At 39.8% G+C, this 16,684-nt stretch overlaps 1 protein-coding gene across 1 annotated transcript; it reads left to right on the top strand.

Annotated features, from left to right (window-relative positions):
* The first annotated feature begins 1,132 nt into the window (after positions 1-1,132).
* On the top strand, positions 1,133-15,157 carry LOC140339367 (steroid 17-alpha-hydroxylase/17,20 lyase-like). The gene is made up of 8 exons (XM_072424045.1): positions 1,133-1,450; positions 2,935-3,073; positions 7,713-7,942; positions 8,191-8,277; positions 8,803-9,009; positions 13,142-13,311; positions 14,170-14,273; positions 14,880-15,157. The coding sequence occupies exons 1-8, from the start codon at positions 1,133-1,135 to the stop codon at positions 15,155-15,157; spliced, it is 1,533 nt and encodes a 510-aa protein (XP_072280146.1).
* The last annotated feature ends 1,527 nt before the right edge of the window (positions 15,158-16,684 follow it).

The raw sequence follows: 16,684 nt of genomic DNA, 5'->3' as shown, positions 1-16,684 counted from the left end.
TCTCAAGAATGGTCTTCCTCGTCCTATTCGTCTTCCTTCTATTTTCTGCTCATTTAAAAGAGCACTTAAAACACATCTTTTCAAATTTGCCTACCCATGTATCTCCAAAACCGTCACTACCTCCCACCATTTCACATCCCCTCTCCGATTGAGTGATACTTCCCTCACCTCCTAGATTGTACGTTCTTCGGGGCAGGGTCCTCTCCTCCTCCTGTGTCACTGTCTGTATCTGTCTGTCATTTGCAACCCCTATTTAAGGTACAGCGCTGCGGAATATGTTGGCGTTATATAAATCTTGTTTATTATTATTAATAATATTAAGCTCACCAGCATATATTTATAGCAGGTTCAATTAAGAGGCCACTATTATACCTATCTGCCCCCATTGGAGAAAATTAAACAGAGTTTAAAAATGAGAATATGCAATACCCTAAAATATATGTCTTTGCATGCTATATAATCTCACACCTATTGTCTAAAGATTGAAATCCATGGCTAATGCAGAACAAGGCAAGTCAATACTGGTAAAAGATTGATTCTTGGATTGTAAGCTCTTCAGGGGCAGGGTCCTCTCCTCCCCCTGTGTCACTGTCTGTATCTGTCTGTCATTTGCTACCCCTATTTAACGTACAGCGCTGCGTAATATGTTGGTGCTATATAAATACTCTTTATTATTAATAATAATAATAATAATAATAATAATTAGTTGCAGGGATACTACAGGTAAAACTAGTAAGTAGTATTATGCCCACTGCCTGTCTGTCTTTGGGCCCAGCTTCAACAATTTTTTTTATTAATAAAAAATAATTTGTGTGAACTTTCAGAATTAAAATTTTAGTATTTATTAAATCGCATTATTCAATCATTGGTCTTCATTGACTAGCTGCCTGAAATGGTCCTTTAAATGTGTTTATATTTTGGTGTCTGGGAAAGTACATATTACAAGTATCATACTCATGACTTGATACTTGTTTATAGTATTAGATAATGCCTGGAAGGAAAGACCATTTACTATCGGCAGACCAGGAGTAAATATTCTGCAAGCTTTGATTGGCTCCAGGGAAAAGCCATTACATTATTTATCAGCAAGTTAATAAAAATGATTATTTAGTGGTAAAAAAAGGATTCCATCATGTATGTGTGGCTTGGCAGCACCTTGCTTCTAGTCTCAGTGATATTCCTCATCTCTGTCTGGAGAAAAGGATTGAGGAACCATAGAAAAGTAAAATACCCCAAGAGCTTACCATCATTGCCGGTCATCGGAAGTTTACTACATCTTGGAAATCACTTGGACTCACCACACATCCTCTTCTGTGACTTGATGAAGAAGTATGGCAGCCTATATGCCTTTAAGTTGGGCTCCCAACATGTGGTTGTAGTTAATAACCATGAGGATGCCAGAGAGGTTTTGCTGAAGAAGGGCAAAGCGTTTGCTGGAAGACCCCGGGCAGTGAGTATCATAAAAACTAAAAGGTTACAACCAGTGAATCATGACACAACAGTCACAATGTTTGTTTTTGGGGGTCTGTAACTAACTTGATTTTATATATTTTTGGTTGCTTCCTAATCATCATTGTGGGTCCCAATATATAGTACAGTGTCCTATGTGGTCCCAATATAAAAGATGACGTACAATGTATTGGATTAGTCTGAGAAAAACATACCAACCCACTGGTCTCTTACCTATTAATAGTATGGACAAATCCTATTTCCCCCAGTTAGGTGGCAATCTTGTCCGGGGAAGGGAGGGGTCTAAACATTGAAAGAGGAGAATCTGATGTATATGGATAAGCAAGTCATTTTCCATGATCCAGAACTGACTTCTACTTCAATGAGAAGACAATTCAGGTCATTGGTAATCTTTGTTCATGCGGTGGAGTCATAAAGTTATCCTTTTACACATCAATGCTGCATTAGTAAGTCAAATTTACTGATTTTTTTAGCTCAGTGTCCCCAGTATTTGGAATCTTATGTTTTGTATATAGTGCTCCAGATCCAAAAACATATTCATGTATAAACCCTAATTTTCCTTTATTTAAAACCAAATCCCTCTGTCATTTATTCCTCTTTAAATGCTCCTCTTTTAGCTCCGGTAAAATCTAGATCGCCATAAATAAATTTACTATTTAAAGCGTACCTAAACTTTTACTTTACAAAAAAAAAAAAAGGGTGCAGCATCGTCCCCTCAATTTTTAATTCAAGAATGATCAGGAATGAATGGGAGTGCAGAATCTCCCGGGATACCCGAGCATGCGCAGTGAGATCGGCAAGTTGTTTTCCAATCTACGCCCCCCGATCTCGCGCTTGCACAGTGCTAGATTGGGTGTCGTAGGAGGAAGAACCCGGTAGAAGGGAGGAGAAGATGGCGGCACCTGGCGCTCCCTCTGTGCTGGGCGGATAAAGGGACACGATAGAAGAAACCTCCTGACGGATCGGGTGATCTTGCGGGATTGAAGGCAAGTCTGATTTTATTTTTTTGGGGTTACTTTTGCTTTAACTACTACTAAAATCTGATCTCTAGGTAAAGATAAAATACACAAAGAATGCAGATCTGTAATAATTAATACATTATTAATAAAGCAGAGTAAGTACCTGAATTTGATGTATAGAGGAAGTAGTAACACAAGAATCAGTTCTTCAATCCATTAGAGATGACAGGAAGCTGATAGAAGAAGAGAAGAACAATGAAGTGGTGCCGCTTTGTATTTCTCTGTACATTGACAGGCTGGGGGAGGTCCATGATGACCTAGACCCAAAGAACATATGTTTAATGATGATGGGTAGCAAAATAAGGATATTAGTGGAAAAAAATACTGCAAGGGACACATCTCATCCATGAATACTTTCCAAGTCACCTAACCGAATAGTCCAAATCTCACAATGCAAGGTTGTAGAAATATTTTATGTTTTACAGTCCTATCTCTATGTATCAAGGTGACAACTGATATTCTGACAAGGGATGCCAAGGACATTGTGTTTGCAGATTACAGTCCAACCTGGAAGTTCCATCGGAAAATAGTCCATTCAGCGCTGTGCATGTTCGGGGAAGGGACTGTGGCTATTGAGCGGATCAGTGAGTACGCATCACCATGGTTTTGGTTTTACATCAGTACAGACATGGAAGAACATTTCTTACTTCAAGTGTTATATAAAGTAATGCAAGCACAGAATATTATAGAGAGTTCAGTATGAGTTCATGTAGTTGGCTCGTTTTCATGAACAAATTTCTGATAGGTCACCATTTACAGCTAAAGAATTAAAAATGCAACTTACCTTTGCAGTAGCCAAGTGACTTTTGCCTAGGCAGAGATCATGTGATCAGTTGCTTTAGGCAGGAGGAATAGTCACTTCAGTAATCAACACAATTGTCTCAATTAAAGGAATGCTGTAATCCCTATGAGAGGTAATATAGATCTGTGTTACACTTACACTACTGTTAGCATGCATTGGGACTGATTTAGCAAAACTCTCCAAACCTGGTGAGGATATATTGTCATGGGTGAACCTGGGTGACCCAGCAAACCTGGAATGGATCTGGTCCAGGAAATATTTGCTAATTAATAGCAATAGAATTTGAAGAAATCCTTTTCAAGTGTGTTGGATCACCTAGGTTCACCCATGACATAATAGTCTATCTTCTCCAGTCTTGGAGAGCTTTAATAAATCAAGCTCATTGTGTTAAAATAAAGGAATGCTTGTATATCTGATACTATGAACAGTTTATACAGGAAGATAACAGAATGCAGCTGTTCACAATCAACACTACATTTATAGCTGGAAATTTTGCCTACTTTGGATATTCAGCTACAAGAGTTACTGAATTCACTAAAATATAAGAAAAATGGTTTAAATGCCAAGATTTGCGCTGTGATATTCCACTAATACAATCTGGTTCCAATGAAATCAGTAGTTAGTCTTTGGAATGTCTATGACCGGATGGTACTATATATAGAATATCACTGCTGGGTGTTATTAAAAGGTGAGTAGACCAGAATTTTCTTATTCCATACCTTCCCATCCATACTATACCTATTCTAAAATGGAATAGGCAGTTTATTGAAAGTTCTTGTGGCAATCTTTATCTTAAAAGATTTGTCCTATAGAGATATTTGCTCCCAACCAAATCCACTGGTATACCCTCCATAGATATCTCTAAGACTGCACTGCACTGACAGATCCATCTAACAAGCAAAGTACAAAACGTTATATTGATTGGCTATAGTAACATCATTAGTATACTATTATATTTAAATGTGTGAACTGCTTATAGCTAGTTTACATCCTAAATATACATTTTGACATTTCAGGAAAAAAAAAAAAAAAGTTTTAAATGTTCAGTCCAGACAATAATATCTTATTTTGAGCATGGGGATTTACTTGTCATTGATAATGCGACTTTGGTGACATCTAGTGGTCATATATGTGTATTACAAGTGCAGGGCCATTCAACAAATCTGAATTGCTGTAAATGTTTACAGTCTGTAAATGTTTACATCAGCAATGATTTAAATGTATTTTCAGGCAGCAACAATTATTTATATTCTTTTACATGCTCTTACATCAACTGGTGTATATGGATTTCTCACAAGTGTTAGGGTGCCTCTTTTAAACCAACACATTTTTTCGACATGCTGGAGCTACCATTACAATGACTATAGCAAAAGCAAGACTTCATATGAAGGAAGAAGGTAGAACTATTGGAACTATATGTCACAAGTGATAATTGAAACCAACAAACACAGTCACTACTCTTGTATTAATTGACTGTCATACAAACAAATATTTGGCGAACTTTCCTGGAAGCATGGCATACTGTGGTTAGTGCCTGTTTTTAGGAGAAAAGGAAAACCAAGATTAGGTGTAAAAATCTATCCTTCCCAATCAACAGTTTCCCAGAATAGAAAGGTAATGTTGCCCTAAGTCCTGGAAGAGTTTAGTAAAAATATATATAATATTTATATTTACAGTCCATATTTATAGATGGACTAACATAACATTCTGTATTGCCTGTAGACACAGATCTTGTATCCAGAGCATACACAAATAAAGTATTTATATATCTACAAACCAGCCCACGTTTATCTCTGTGTCTATAAGCATTGGGAAGAAATTCATTCTCTATAGTTCCAAACACATACTGTGAGAACAGAACCTTGGCAGGCTGCCAGCCCTATATTATAAACAACCAGTGTTTCTAAGCTGTTAGAAAGAAACCAAAAATTACTTAGAGTCTATGTTGTGCACTTTAAGAATTAGGTAAAAGTTAGAAGATCACATTAATATAACCCAGAGATGTGGGCTATGGCTTGTTCAAATGTTTTACTGTTAGTTTGGAATACAGAATAGTTTTATATAGCCATGGACACTTTAACTCAGACACTGGGAGAAGTCTCTATGGAATATATTGTAGAGATGTTTGTTGAAATGACTTTTGTGAATGGATACCAGTGGACAACCACCCAATGTACATAGAAACCTTGTTTATTTAGATAAGGAGCATACATTATCTTGTGTAGGACTATGGGAACAATAAATACCAGATTTTTTAACAAAGATTCACCTGTTTTCAATGTTTAGCCATAAAATATTGATCTTTTGTTACAGCTGAACAAATAATGAACCCATACAAGAGAAGAGATGTTTTCTCTATGTACTAATTAATAACTAAATTAAATAACTAACCAGGAGTATAAAGTCTTGTAGTATTAGGAATATGTAAGAAGCCCAATACCTATACCCTCTGAACAAAGGTGACAATCCTCTGTGGGGAGACAAACGTCACTGTGCATTGAATGTATGTTGTGTATACTTTATCATTTTATTTTTCGCTTATCATGTTTGGAATAAAGGATTTTTTTTATTTTTTAACAAAAACTTTTCCATAAAAAGCCGCTTTTTCCTTTCTCTACATTCAGTCTACACAACTGGCTTGGCAACTACTACAGTAGGTATTTAAGCACTCTCCTTTTGGATATACTCTTTCTTCCTATACTTAATTTCCTGCATGGTTCCATATTTATGTAGCAAGTATAGACTGCAGTCCTTGCATCCTCTCCTCCCTACCACCTTTAATGTTGTGAATGTCAGACAGTACTATATTACCCTATTGTGTATTTATTGGAATAGCTGTGTCGCCGTATATACAGGGGTCTATATGTTGTACAAACAAACTTTAATCAGTAACACTGGAAAACCCACTGAAATTTTACTCACAATGGCAAATAAAAAATTGATATTCTACTTGTCAAAGGCTGGAGAGGATACACTTTCATCAGTGAAGCTAAGTGATCCAGCAGACCTGGAATGGATTTCTTCAAAGTCATTTGCTATTTGCTTGCAAATGTTTTCAATCCTGGACCAGATCCATTCCAGGTTTGTTCGATCACCAAACTTCACTGATGAAAGTGTATATTTTCCAGCTTTGGAGAGTTTTAATAAATCAGACCCAATGTTGGAATTCAATCACAGAGGTAGAGGCAACTGAGAAAAGGCTACCTACTGCCTGCAGCAGACTAATGGCATCATCCTGACCTAGGCCAAGTCACTGACTGGAGCAAAATATTGTTTATTGTAGCCTTGTTATATATTTTTAAATCCAGTGTTACTGTATATTATGACATCATAAATGCACATTAATAATGTTTAGCAATAGCAGCAGGAACAGAGAACAACACATTTATTAAATATGCATGATCTTATACTGGATCAACCTGAACCTAATTGTTTACCTTGTAAATTTTTTATCTAACACTTGGTTAGCTGCAAATTCGTATCTCAAACATTGTCCCACAATGGGATGTTCATAAATGTTTAATTGGAACTTTTTTTGATTGCTGTGAATATATTGCATTTGACATTGGCTTCAGCGTTTTTTACTCATGAAATCCATGAGATACATTTTTACAAATAAAATATATATATATATATATATATATATATATATATATCATGGAGGAACAGCAGTGTACCATGCACCAAGATAGGGACCATGCATCTAGAACAGTCCAAGGTTTCTCCAGCACATTTATTTAGCAAAGCAGCAATTATTATTATTATTATTATTATTATTAATAAACAGGATTTTTTATAGCACCAACATATTACGCAGCGCTGTACATTAATAAATAGGGGTTGCAAATGACAGACTAATACAGACAGTGATACAGCAGCAGAGGACCCTGCCCTGAAGAGCTTACAATCTAGTAGGTGGGGGAATTTACACACAATGAAAACCAATAGCAGGAAAACTTCATTCAGCAAGTGCATAGTACACATTAAACAACTCATAGAGTCCCCCTCATGAGTTTACTATGACACAAAGACAGTCCTTGAACATTTTTAGTTTTCTGTCAGTTGTCAGCCTTTTCACACAGCAGCAGAGAGAGAGGAAAAAAAAGAACTGCATATAGCCAAGAAAAATGAAAAGATCTGGCTACCAAGTAAAAGATGAACCTAGGGAGGTCTAAAAATCAAATGAAGCCTCTGGGTACTGGGACCTAGAACGAAACATAAAGTTTTGCAATAATAATAATAATTTTAATTTTGCTTTTTCTATCATGATCCTAATCATAGGTGTAGGTAAGGAACCCAAGTGACACATACATATATAAAAACCTTCCACAGTCATTATAAATCAACACATAGATTAAGGATGTATGTTGGGGTCCACTATTCCAGATTTTTTAATGTTGAATTATTTTTCTTTGATCAAGTATCCTGTGAAGCTGCCTCGTTATGTCAGACCCTCAGCTCCTCTCAAACAAGCCCTTTGGATTTGGCCCCGGAGCTCATACGGGCTATCACTAATGTGTCCTGTGCCCTGTGCTTCAACACCAGATACAACAGAGGAGATGAAGAGTTTGAGATCCTGCTGGACTATCATAAAGGAATAGTGGACACTGTGGGTAAAGACAGCCTGGTGGATATATTCCCATGGCTAAAGGTATGAATATTGTACGTGTACCTTCAAAGTTTTTAGTAAAACTGGTCAGGTCTCCAGGAAATGATATCTATAAGATTCTGTTTTGAGATCAGTAATGTCTGCACATAATACAGTTACAGACAGTGCCCTTTACCCATAAAAAAATAAAAAATAAAAATTGGATTGGAGTTTAACCTTTACCTTAATAAATGCATATTGATCATATGCTTGTGCTGAGTTTACCAACCATTCACTTTTCTTTCTCGCAGATATTTCCAAACAAGGATTTAGAGATCCTTAGGCAGGCAGTGGAAGCTCGAGACCAACTTCTCCAAAAGAAATTAAAGGAGCATAAGGTGGGTATATTAAGTTTAGATAAAAAAAATGGATTCTTTAGAAGAAAAAAAGTAAATCTGTCCGAGAAAATGACATTAAAATATTATATGTTATATTTTACTTTATTATGTTCGGCAAAAGTGTATGTAGATGTGCATTTGAGAAATGTAAAGTTGAAAAGGAACAGCAGCAGAAAACCAAAGTGCTACAAAACTATAACTTTTATCAGTGTGAAAGAGGAAAAAGAATATGTAATGTTTAACCAAATGCATTTACAACTCCAGCTATTACTTTGTAAAAGTAGTTGTGAAATCCTGACTGTACTACACAGAGAGGAACTCAGCAGGTCCATCTACTAGATAGCATGAATAGACACTTGGATCATCTGTGTGCATAATAATGCAAATATACCATCATATTCATTTTATTTATTTTTATAACAACATAAAGATTTCTTAGACAAAAACATAGCAAAAAAAAACAAAGGTAAGGTAGATTTGTGTTTTTGTCATCGTTTTACTAAATGTTTTTTATGTTCTTTATAGGCTGCCTTTTGTTGTGAAGCTGTCAATGACTTGATGGATGCTCTACTGAAAGCCAAACTAAGCATGGAGAACAGCAACAAATCACAAGATGTGGGGCTGACGGAGGATCACATCCTTATGACTGTAGCAGATATATTTGGAGCAGGAGTGGAAGTCCCATCTACAGTATTAAAATGGACCGTTGCTTTATTACTGCACCATCCAAAGGTGGGTAAAATAAAGTAGACTGTAACTAGTATAGGCATGCAAGTAAATAGTTGTGCAGTTAAAAATAGCATTGTGGCTATTAATATCTAAAATATTTAAAGATTTAATTCCATTCTTGCCTTAGGCATCTGGAAGTATTGATTTCAAATAGTAAAGTAACAACTGAGCAAACTTCAGCTGGGATATTGGCTGACATGTTTGTTTTTGTGCTCCATGTTAACTCTAATGCAATCAAGAATATGGCATAACTTGGCATTATCCACCAGCCTAATTCTTAGATGGCACATCCTTTTAACACTAGGGATCTATAGACTGATATAAATGTATTCACCAACAGTAGAAGTGGTGAATGTTGTCTGTAGCAGTCAGATTGCTGCCTTTATTTCTGAGATGATTGGAAAATTGGAACAAACATTTTATAATGCTGAGGATCTCATTGCTACTGTAATGCGCCCGGGAGCACAAACCACTACCAACACCAGGAACCCTTTCAACAGTTTTTATTACGAAACCCAGAAACAAGCCATGGTCATACACAAAGGTCAGTCTGATAATGTGTAGTACAGGTGGATGAGGAAGAGGCATAGTCAGGGACAATCCTAAGTCAGGGCAGGCAGCAGGCAAGGGTAGTCAGAAACAAATCTGAAGTCAGGGCAGGCAGAGTTATAGCAAGGTCGAAAATCAGACTGGGTCAACACAAGAACGTACCCAAGCACACTGTTACAAAGACTACAACGAGCAATGGTGCAATGGACAAGGTCTGATTAAATGGGCAGATTGCCCAGTCACCTTGCGCCACCTGGCGCTAAATGATAGGAGGAACAACTACACTGAATCCCCTGCTGCCGATTGAAGAGGATGCACCAATATGGATGCACAACAGAAAGCCCTCTTCAGCCTTTCAAAGGCTTTGCATGCCTCTGGAGTCCACTTAAAGGAGTCCACCCCTTTCCTGGTAAAGTTTGTCAGAGGTTGGACAATGAAGGAGAAGTTCTGGATAAACAACCTGTAAAAATTGGTGAAGCCCAGGAAGCGCTGAAGAGCCTTGAGGTCAGTGGGTTGCGACCACTCCAGCACTGCTGAGACCTTGGTTGGATCCATGGCCAACCAGTGGTCCGACAAAATGTACCCCAAAAAAGCAACCTCACGTACCTCAGAGGCGCACTTCTCCAGTTTTGCATAGAGGCAGTTCTCCCGGAGTTTCTGGAGGACCTGGCACACCTGGGTTCTGTGGAGGAGAAGCTCAGGTGAGTAGATCAAAATATCATCAAGATATACAATAACAAATTTCTCCAGAAACTCCCAGAAAACATCATTTACGAACTCCTGGAAGACCACCGGGGATTACACAGACCAAAAGGCATTACCAGGTATTCAAAGTTCCCATCCCTGGTATTAAAGGCTGTCTTCCATTCATCGCCCTTCCCGATGCAGATGAGATTGTAGGCCCCCTTTAAATAAAGCTTGCTGAAAAATTGGGCCCCATTGACCTTAGAAAAGAGGTCTTCCATTACGAGCAGGAGATACTGTTTCTTTACAGTAATCTTGTTCAGGCCCCTATAATCAATACAGGGCCTCAGCCCGCCATCCTTCTTCTCCACAGAAAAGAAGCCAGCTCCCGCAGGGGAAGAGGTTAGCCGGATGAAGAATTTCTCTATGTTCTCCTGAATATACTCTTTCTGGGCCTATATTTCTAGACCGGGTAAATTTAACAAATGACTCCTAGGGGGCATGGTTCCCGGGAGCAATTCAATGGGGCAATCATAGGGCAGATGAGGTGAGAGTTTGTCAGCTGGTCGAGGCCAAAAAACATCAGAATACTCCCAGTAAGGCTCGGGCAATTTTTCTCCCATTTAGAGGGACTGTACTGGTATAACTGGTGTGAGACAGTAAGCCTGACACTTGATTCCCCACTGGACAATCTGGCCTGATTCACAATTTATCACAGGGTTATGGGCTTTTAACCTAGGGAGACTTAAAACCAAAGGGGTTTTGACCATGCTGATAACAATCAGGCGGATTACTTCTTTATGGGAGGCCCCCACTTTTAGGACCACTCCTGGGGTAATAGAAGGTGAATGTCCTTGTTGAAGGAGGGTGCCATCAATGGCAGACAAGGATAGTTCGGGACCGAGGGTGGTCAGGTATCCCCAGGTCAGTGGCGAGGTCCCAATCTATGAGGTTGCCATCTGCTCCCAAATCAAGGAAGGCTAGGACCTGAAAGGTCTTTCAGTCCTGGAACATGGTAGCTGGAACCAGGAGGCGATGCTGGGACTGGGCTAGGGGATCTGAGGTACCTCCCTCTGCACCCCTGATAACTTGTAATCTCCTGGCTTCTTTGTGGGGGCAGGTCCTCGCCCTATGACCAGGATCTCCTCAGTAAAGGCAGAGACCCCCTTGCAGACGTCGACTGCACTCTACCGGGGTGTATTTGGATGAACCAATCTGCATGAGTTCCTCAGGATTAGGGAAAGGAGACCAAAATCTTGCAGGTGAAGGACTGGTCGAGGTCATCAGAGGACCAGGCTTAAAATGAGTAGATGAACGACCCCTGGCTCAACGGGTGACCTTTTCCAGGTGGCAATCCGGGATCTGCCGGTCAATGCAGATAGACTGCCATACCGTCATGTCCAGGGTAGTGGTAGAGGGAAGACCCAACAGCAGATCCTTGACTTGATTGCTGAGGCCCTGGCGAAAGCGATGAAGAAGAACTGAGTCCGCCCAATGGGTACTGGAGGCCCAGTGTCGGATCTCTGCCACATATTCTTCCATGGGGCGACTTCCCTGTGTGAGGTATTCCAGGTTTACCTCCGCAGTTCAGGTTAGATCTGGGTCATCATAGATCACTTCGATGGCAGAGAAGAAGGCATCAACTGAGCTAAAAGCAGGGACTTCCAAAGGCAAGTTGAATGCCCACCTCTGGGACTCGCCCCTTTAGGAGGGAGACCACTACTCCAATGCGTTGGCGAGTGTCCCCAGAGGAAATTGGATGCAGTTGAAAATATAGGAGACAAGATTCCCGGAGGTTGGGGAAGTCCTGTCTGTTCTCTGTAAACTTGTCAGGTAATGGGACTGGTGGTTCCACAGGTAGCACCAAACTGGATGAATTTGGGCCCAGTCCTTGCCCAGAGAGTGCCTGTAACTCCCCTTCCATCTCCAGGAGGCGCTCCTGAATTTTCATGGTGTGACCAGTGGGAGCCTTTATTGCAAGCTCCTAAAGGCCCTGCTGGATCTCTTCCATTAGAGCTGGGTGGTGTGACGGTCCGTATTGCAATGCGCCCGGGCGCACAAACCACTACCATCACCAGGAACCCTTTCAACAAGTTTTATTACGAAATCCAGAAAGAAGCCAAGGTCATACACAAAGGTCAGTCCAATAATGTGTGGTACATGTGGATGAGGCCGCAGGGAATCTAAGCTAAACATATCCGACTGCCTTGCCCCCGGGGGGTACAAGAGGCACACGTGGTAGCGCGTGCACCTCTTCCAACAGGACCCCTGGGATGTGCTGTGCACGCCCGCAGGAGTGCTGAGGGCGTGAGCAGCACTGTCCATGTCCACAGGGATGCCGAGGATGCCGTTTGGCCGAACAGTAGTTCGGCCAGGACAGATCCCTTCACTGGAGCAGAGAGCCTCCGCCACGCTGCTTACTGCAGCGCTCTCTCCCACGCCGCCCACGATCCCGGAGGACGCTGTGGAATTGCTGGCCAGGTAACTACCTTACAGCTACCTTCTGAACTTATTTTAAAACTGCCACTGGCAATGTGTTTAATAATTACATGTGCTCCGGTCAACTAGGTGTATAAAAGCACAAGGGCTTGAAAAAGTAATATTATTTCATTTTACTTTTTACATTTTATTAGGCATCTCTGTCTTCCCCATCCTGTTCATCTTGTAAATATTTCTGCATATAAAAATCATCATTCAACTACATTTTGAAGCAAGTCTTGATACAATTTTTCTAGGCAGCTGCTGATATAATTTTGGGAATAGCTTATAGAGTCTGTGGTTGCATTTTTGTGTTTTCCAATTACCTCTGATGAGTCATAAGGCAGAACACTGCTGGTTGTTACCAATCTAGATTATACATATATAGAAAAGTTACTGTACTGTATTTGCTGTAAATGAACAGGTTCAAAAGAAGATCCAGGAAGAACTAGATGCAAAGATCGGGTTTGGACGCTATCCACTCCTCAGTGACAGGAAAATTCTCCATTATACAGAGGCCGTCATCTCTGAAGTGCTACGTTTTCGACCTGTAGCACCATTGCTCATTCCCCACAAGACTTTGGAAGATTCCAGGTGGGATTTCAGGTCATATTGTTAGAATACCAAAGAGCTTTTGATCAAGGCCTGGACACAACCTGGAAAGTTGTCCTTTCCTTGGGGCCAGTACTTGAAACTGAGCTGCAGTTTCAATTATCAGCTGCCAAAGGAAATGTACGTTGGAGTTTGGAGCCAAACGCCAATACAGGTGGGGGCCTCTCACTGAGCAGAGTGGGCTCACTTGCTGGCTTAGACCTTAAACTTGGACCTGGCTTCCTTGCTAGCTTGCCAGGAGCAAGTGGAGGGTCTGAGCTAAACTGCTGCTCCAGTTGCTATAAGTGATGGAAGCCAAGTGCAAGGGCAAGCCAGGCTAGCTATAAAGAAAGGCAAGAGAAGGGGCAGGCTCCAATTGTCTATACTTGTACCAACTCCCTTAAGTGGTATTGGAAACCCAACACTTGAACTTGGCAATCTTGCTGGTTAACCCAGACTCTTGACTTGACTTTTGCAATTCTGAAATATTTGAAAATTAGAGGGGGGCAGGAACGTTACTTAGCATGGGGCCCAGAAATTTCTGATGGCAGCTCTGGATACCTTTTAGCAATGCACATTAATGGACCGCAGTAGTGCAAAGAGGGCCTCAACATGTAAACAACATTTGTATTAGAAGAAAATTCCAGTAACAATAATATTAATAATCTTTTATTCCAGACTGGCATTAGTCTGCTTGTCTAAAAATGTAAGTTTCCCTGAGGACAGGGCTGATGGGATAGATTTGGTATTGGGGTCATATTCCGTAAATTAGGAAAGTACAGCCATTAAATGTATGTCATCATGAGTTTTAATATCTTTAGCGTTTATAGCACTGACCATACATGTTTGTATCTCGGATAGCATTGGAGAATATACCATTCCCAAAGGTACCCGTGTGATTATAAACCTCTGGTCCTTACACTTCAGTGAGAAAGAATGGATTAATCCTCAGGTTTTCAATCCAGGTAAGTGTTTTTGAACAGCACCAAATTTCATAATTTCTATAATTTGCTTATTTTTAACAAATATAACCAGAACACGACTTCTAAATACAGAATAACAACGAAAAGGTATACAGAAAGATCATTCCATGGACCGATAAAACTTTAGGCATATGTAGATTTTTGGTTAGAGACCCCCAAGGGTTTCTCTTACTCACTGTGGAATTGTTAAAGGATTTTGTTCCAAAAGAGGGAACATTTTTAGGCTATTTATAAACTTGTTACCTTTTAAGGCTTCAGGTAAGACTTATGAGCATTATATATGGCATGGGAGCTATGGGTGCCATGTTGCCCATACCATCTATTTAAAACTTTTAATTCATCTTAAACCTAGACTGCTTGAACATTGATCAAGCTCTTTGAAGTCCAAGCGTGTTTAAAACTAAAGCCAGTACGCCAATTAAGATTTATCTATATACATACCACACATGGGCTTCGGGAAATTTGGTAAAAGCTTAATAAGACAAATTAGAATATTTTTACTAATCGGTTTTTACCCCCATGTAAATGAGTGCACAAAAATATAAGTAACTTTTTTTTATAAAATACCACTTTTAATAATTATTTCAGATCGATTCTTGGATGAAAACGGAAATCGTATGTACTCCCCAAGTCAGAGTTACCTTCCTTTTGGAGCAGGGACACGTGTGTGCCTTGGGGAAGCCTTGGGCAAAATGGAGGTCTTTCTATTTTTGTCCTGGATTCTACAGAGGTTCACACTGGAAGTTCCAGAAGGGGACCCTCTGCCAGACCTGGAAGGGAAGTTTGGTGTTGTACTTCAGCCGAAACCATTCAAGGTCATTGCTAAGCTGAGAGATACCTGGAAGAACATTGAAAACAATACATAATTACCATATGGAGACATATTTTATATTGTGCTTGAATAAAAAGAAAATAGTATAATTGGGTAATTTTAGCATCAAACATAATACTATGTACTATTACTGTATTATGTACTGTTATGACTATTGTAACTTCCTCCTCTCTGGTACTCCACTAATCCTAATCTCTCCTCTACAATCTATTATGAATGCTGCAGCCAGACTTCCCTCTGCTCCTCTTCTGTTGCATCTCTTTGTAGTTCTTGTGCTTTGCCTTCAAATCCCTCCACAGTTCTTGTCCCACTTACCTTTCTGACCTGGTAATACTCCCCCAGCTTTGCTCCACCAATGACCTACTACTGACTTTCTCACTCATAACCTCATCACACGCACAGGTCCAAGACTTTTCTAGAGCTGCCCCAACTCTCTGGAATGGTCTTCATTGACCTATCCAGCTTTCTGCTACTTACTGCTCATTTAAAAGAGCACTCAATACTCAAACTTGCCTACCCGTCTTTTGAAACCATCACTACGTCCCACCACTACATATCTCCCCTTCTATTGTGTGTTACTTCCCACATCTCCTAGAATGTAAGCTCTTCGGGGCAGGATCCTCTACTCCTGTGTCACTGTCTGTATCTGCCTTCTATTTGCAACCCCTATTTAATGTTCAGCGCTAAAATCCTGTATAAAAATAATAATATTAATAATAATAATGTATGTACAGTATATTATAGGAATCGATATTACTAAACATCATAATTAATGCAAGTCATTAGAATCTCTCAGTGTACACGCACAAACTGAAAATTAGGGAGCTATTAAAAAGATGCATTGTGTTCATGCACATGCATTAATGCAATGCCTTATAATGAGTTAAAGGGTGCTGAAAAATGCTGCACCTAGTTGTTATATCTAGCTTCTACTTCTACTTACAGTTTTTCCTTTTTTACTACTTCAAATTTTCACAAACAGTGATGTAGCAGTCAGTGCATAGAATCTCGCTGTGCAGTGGAGGAGGCAGAGGACACAAGTCTGGCCTATGAAGGCCTCAGAGATGGAATTCTTTCAAACTAGAAGTTGGACCATTATTAAGGAGACTATAAAAAGTCTGACAAGGTAGCTTGGTAGGCAATTGGCTTCTGTTGTAAAAAATATAACCAGTTATGTCACATGCAGTAAATAGGCAAGTACTAGGTATGTTACCAAGCAATATAAAATGAGTTTGTTTGTTAGCTAGTAGCTGAAGGATCTGCATCAATTGATATATTGATATATTTAGTGCCCAATGTCATGTCAAAGCTTAAACTGGGAAACCAGATAAGAAGATTTGCTGTTTTCCTCTACCCTGTACTCCAATTCCAGATGCAAAGAGGGGATGTTGCTGCCTGCACCAAACTGTTCAACCGGTAATCAACGCTTTCACAGTTGCCAGCTCCAATTAATTGCTATGGAGTCTCCAGCCGCGAGGAAATGAGGTTGCATAATTGGATATTCAATCACAGCCACTTCATTTCATCTTCTTTATCTTAGCATTAGCACATCTGCAGGGTG

Source organism: Pyxicephalus adspersus, chromosome 10 (genome assembly GCF_032062135.1).
Source record: "Pyxicephalus adspersus chromosome 10, UCB_Pads_2.0, whole genome shotgun sequence".
Lineage (NCBI taxonomy): Eukaryota > Metazoa > Chordata > Amphibia > Anura > Pyxicephalidae > Pyxicephalus > Pyxicephalus adspersus.
This window is presented reverse-complemented; position numbering and strand designations above follow the sequence as displayed.

Excerpts from the sequence above, each read along its gene's own strand:
- LOC140339367 (XM_072424045.1), top strand. The coding sequence starts at position 1,133 with ATGTATGTGTGGCTTGGCAGCACCTTGCTTCTAGTCTCAGTGATATTC. Across the intron at positions 3,074-7,712 it reads TGTGGCTATTGAGCGGATCA|TATCCTGTGAAGCTGCCTCG; the intron begins GTGAGTACGCAT and ends TCTTTGATCAAG. Across the intron at positions 9,010-13,141 it reads TATTACTGCACCATCCAAAG|GTTCAAAAGAAGATCCAGGA; the intron begins GTGGGTAAAATA and ends GTAAATGAACAG.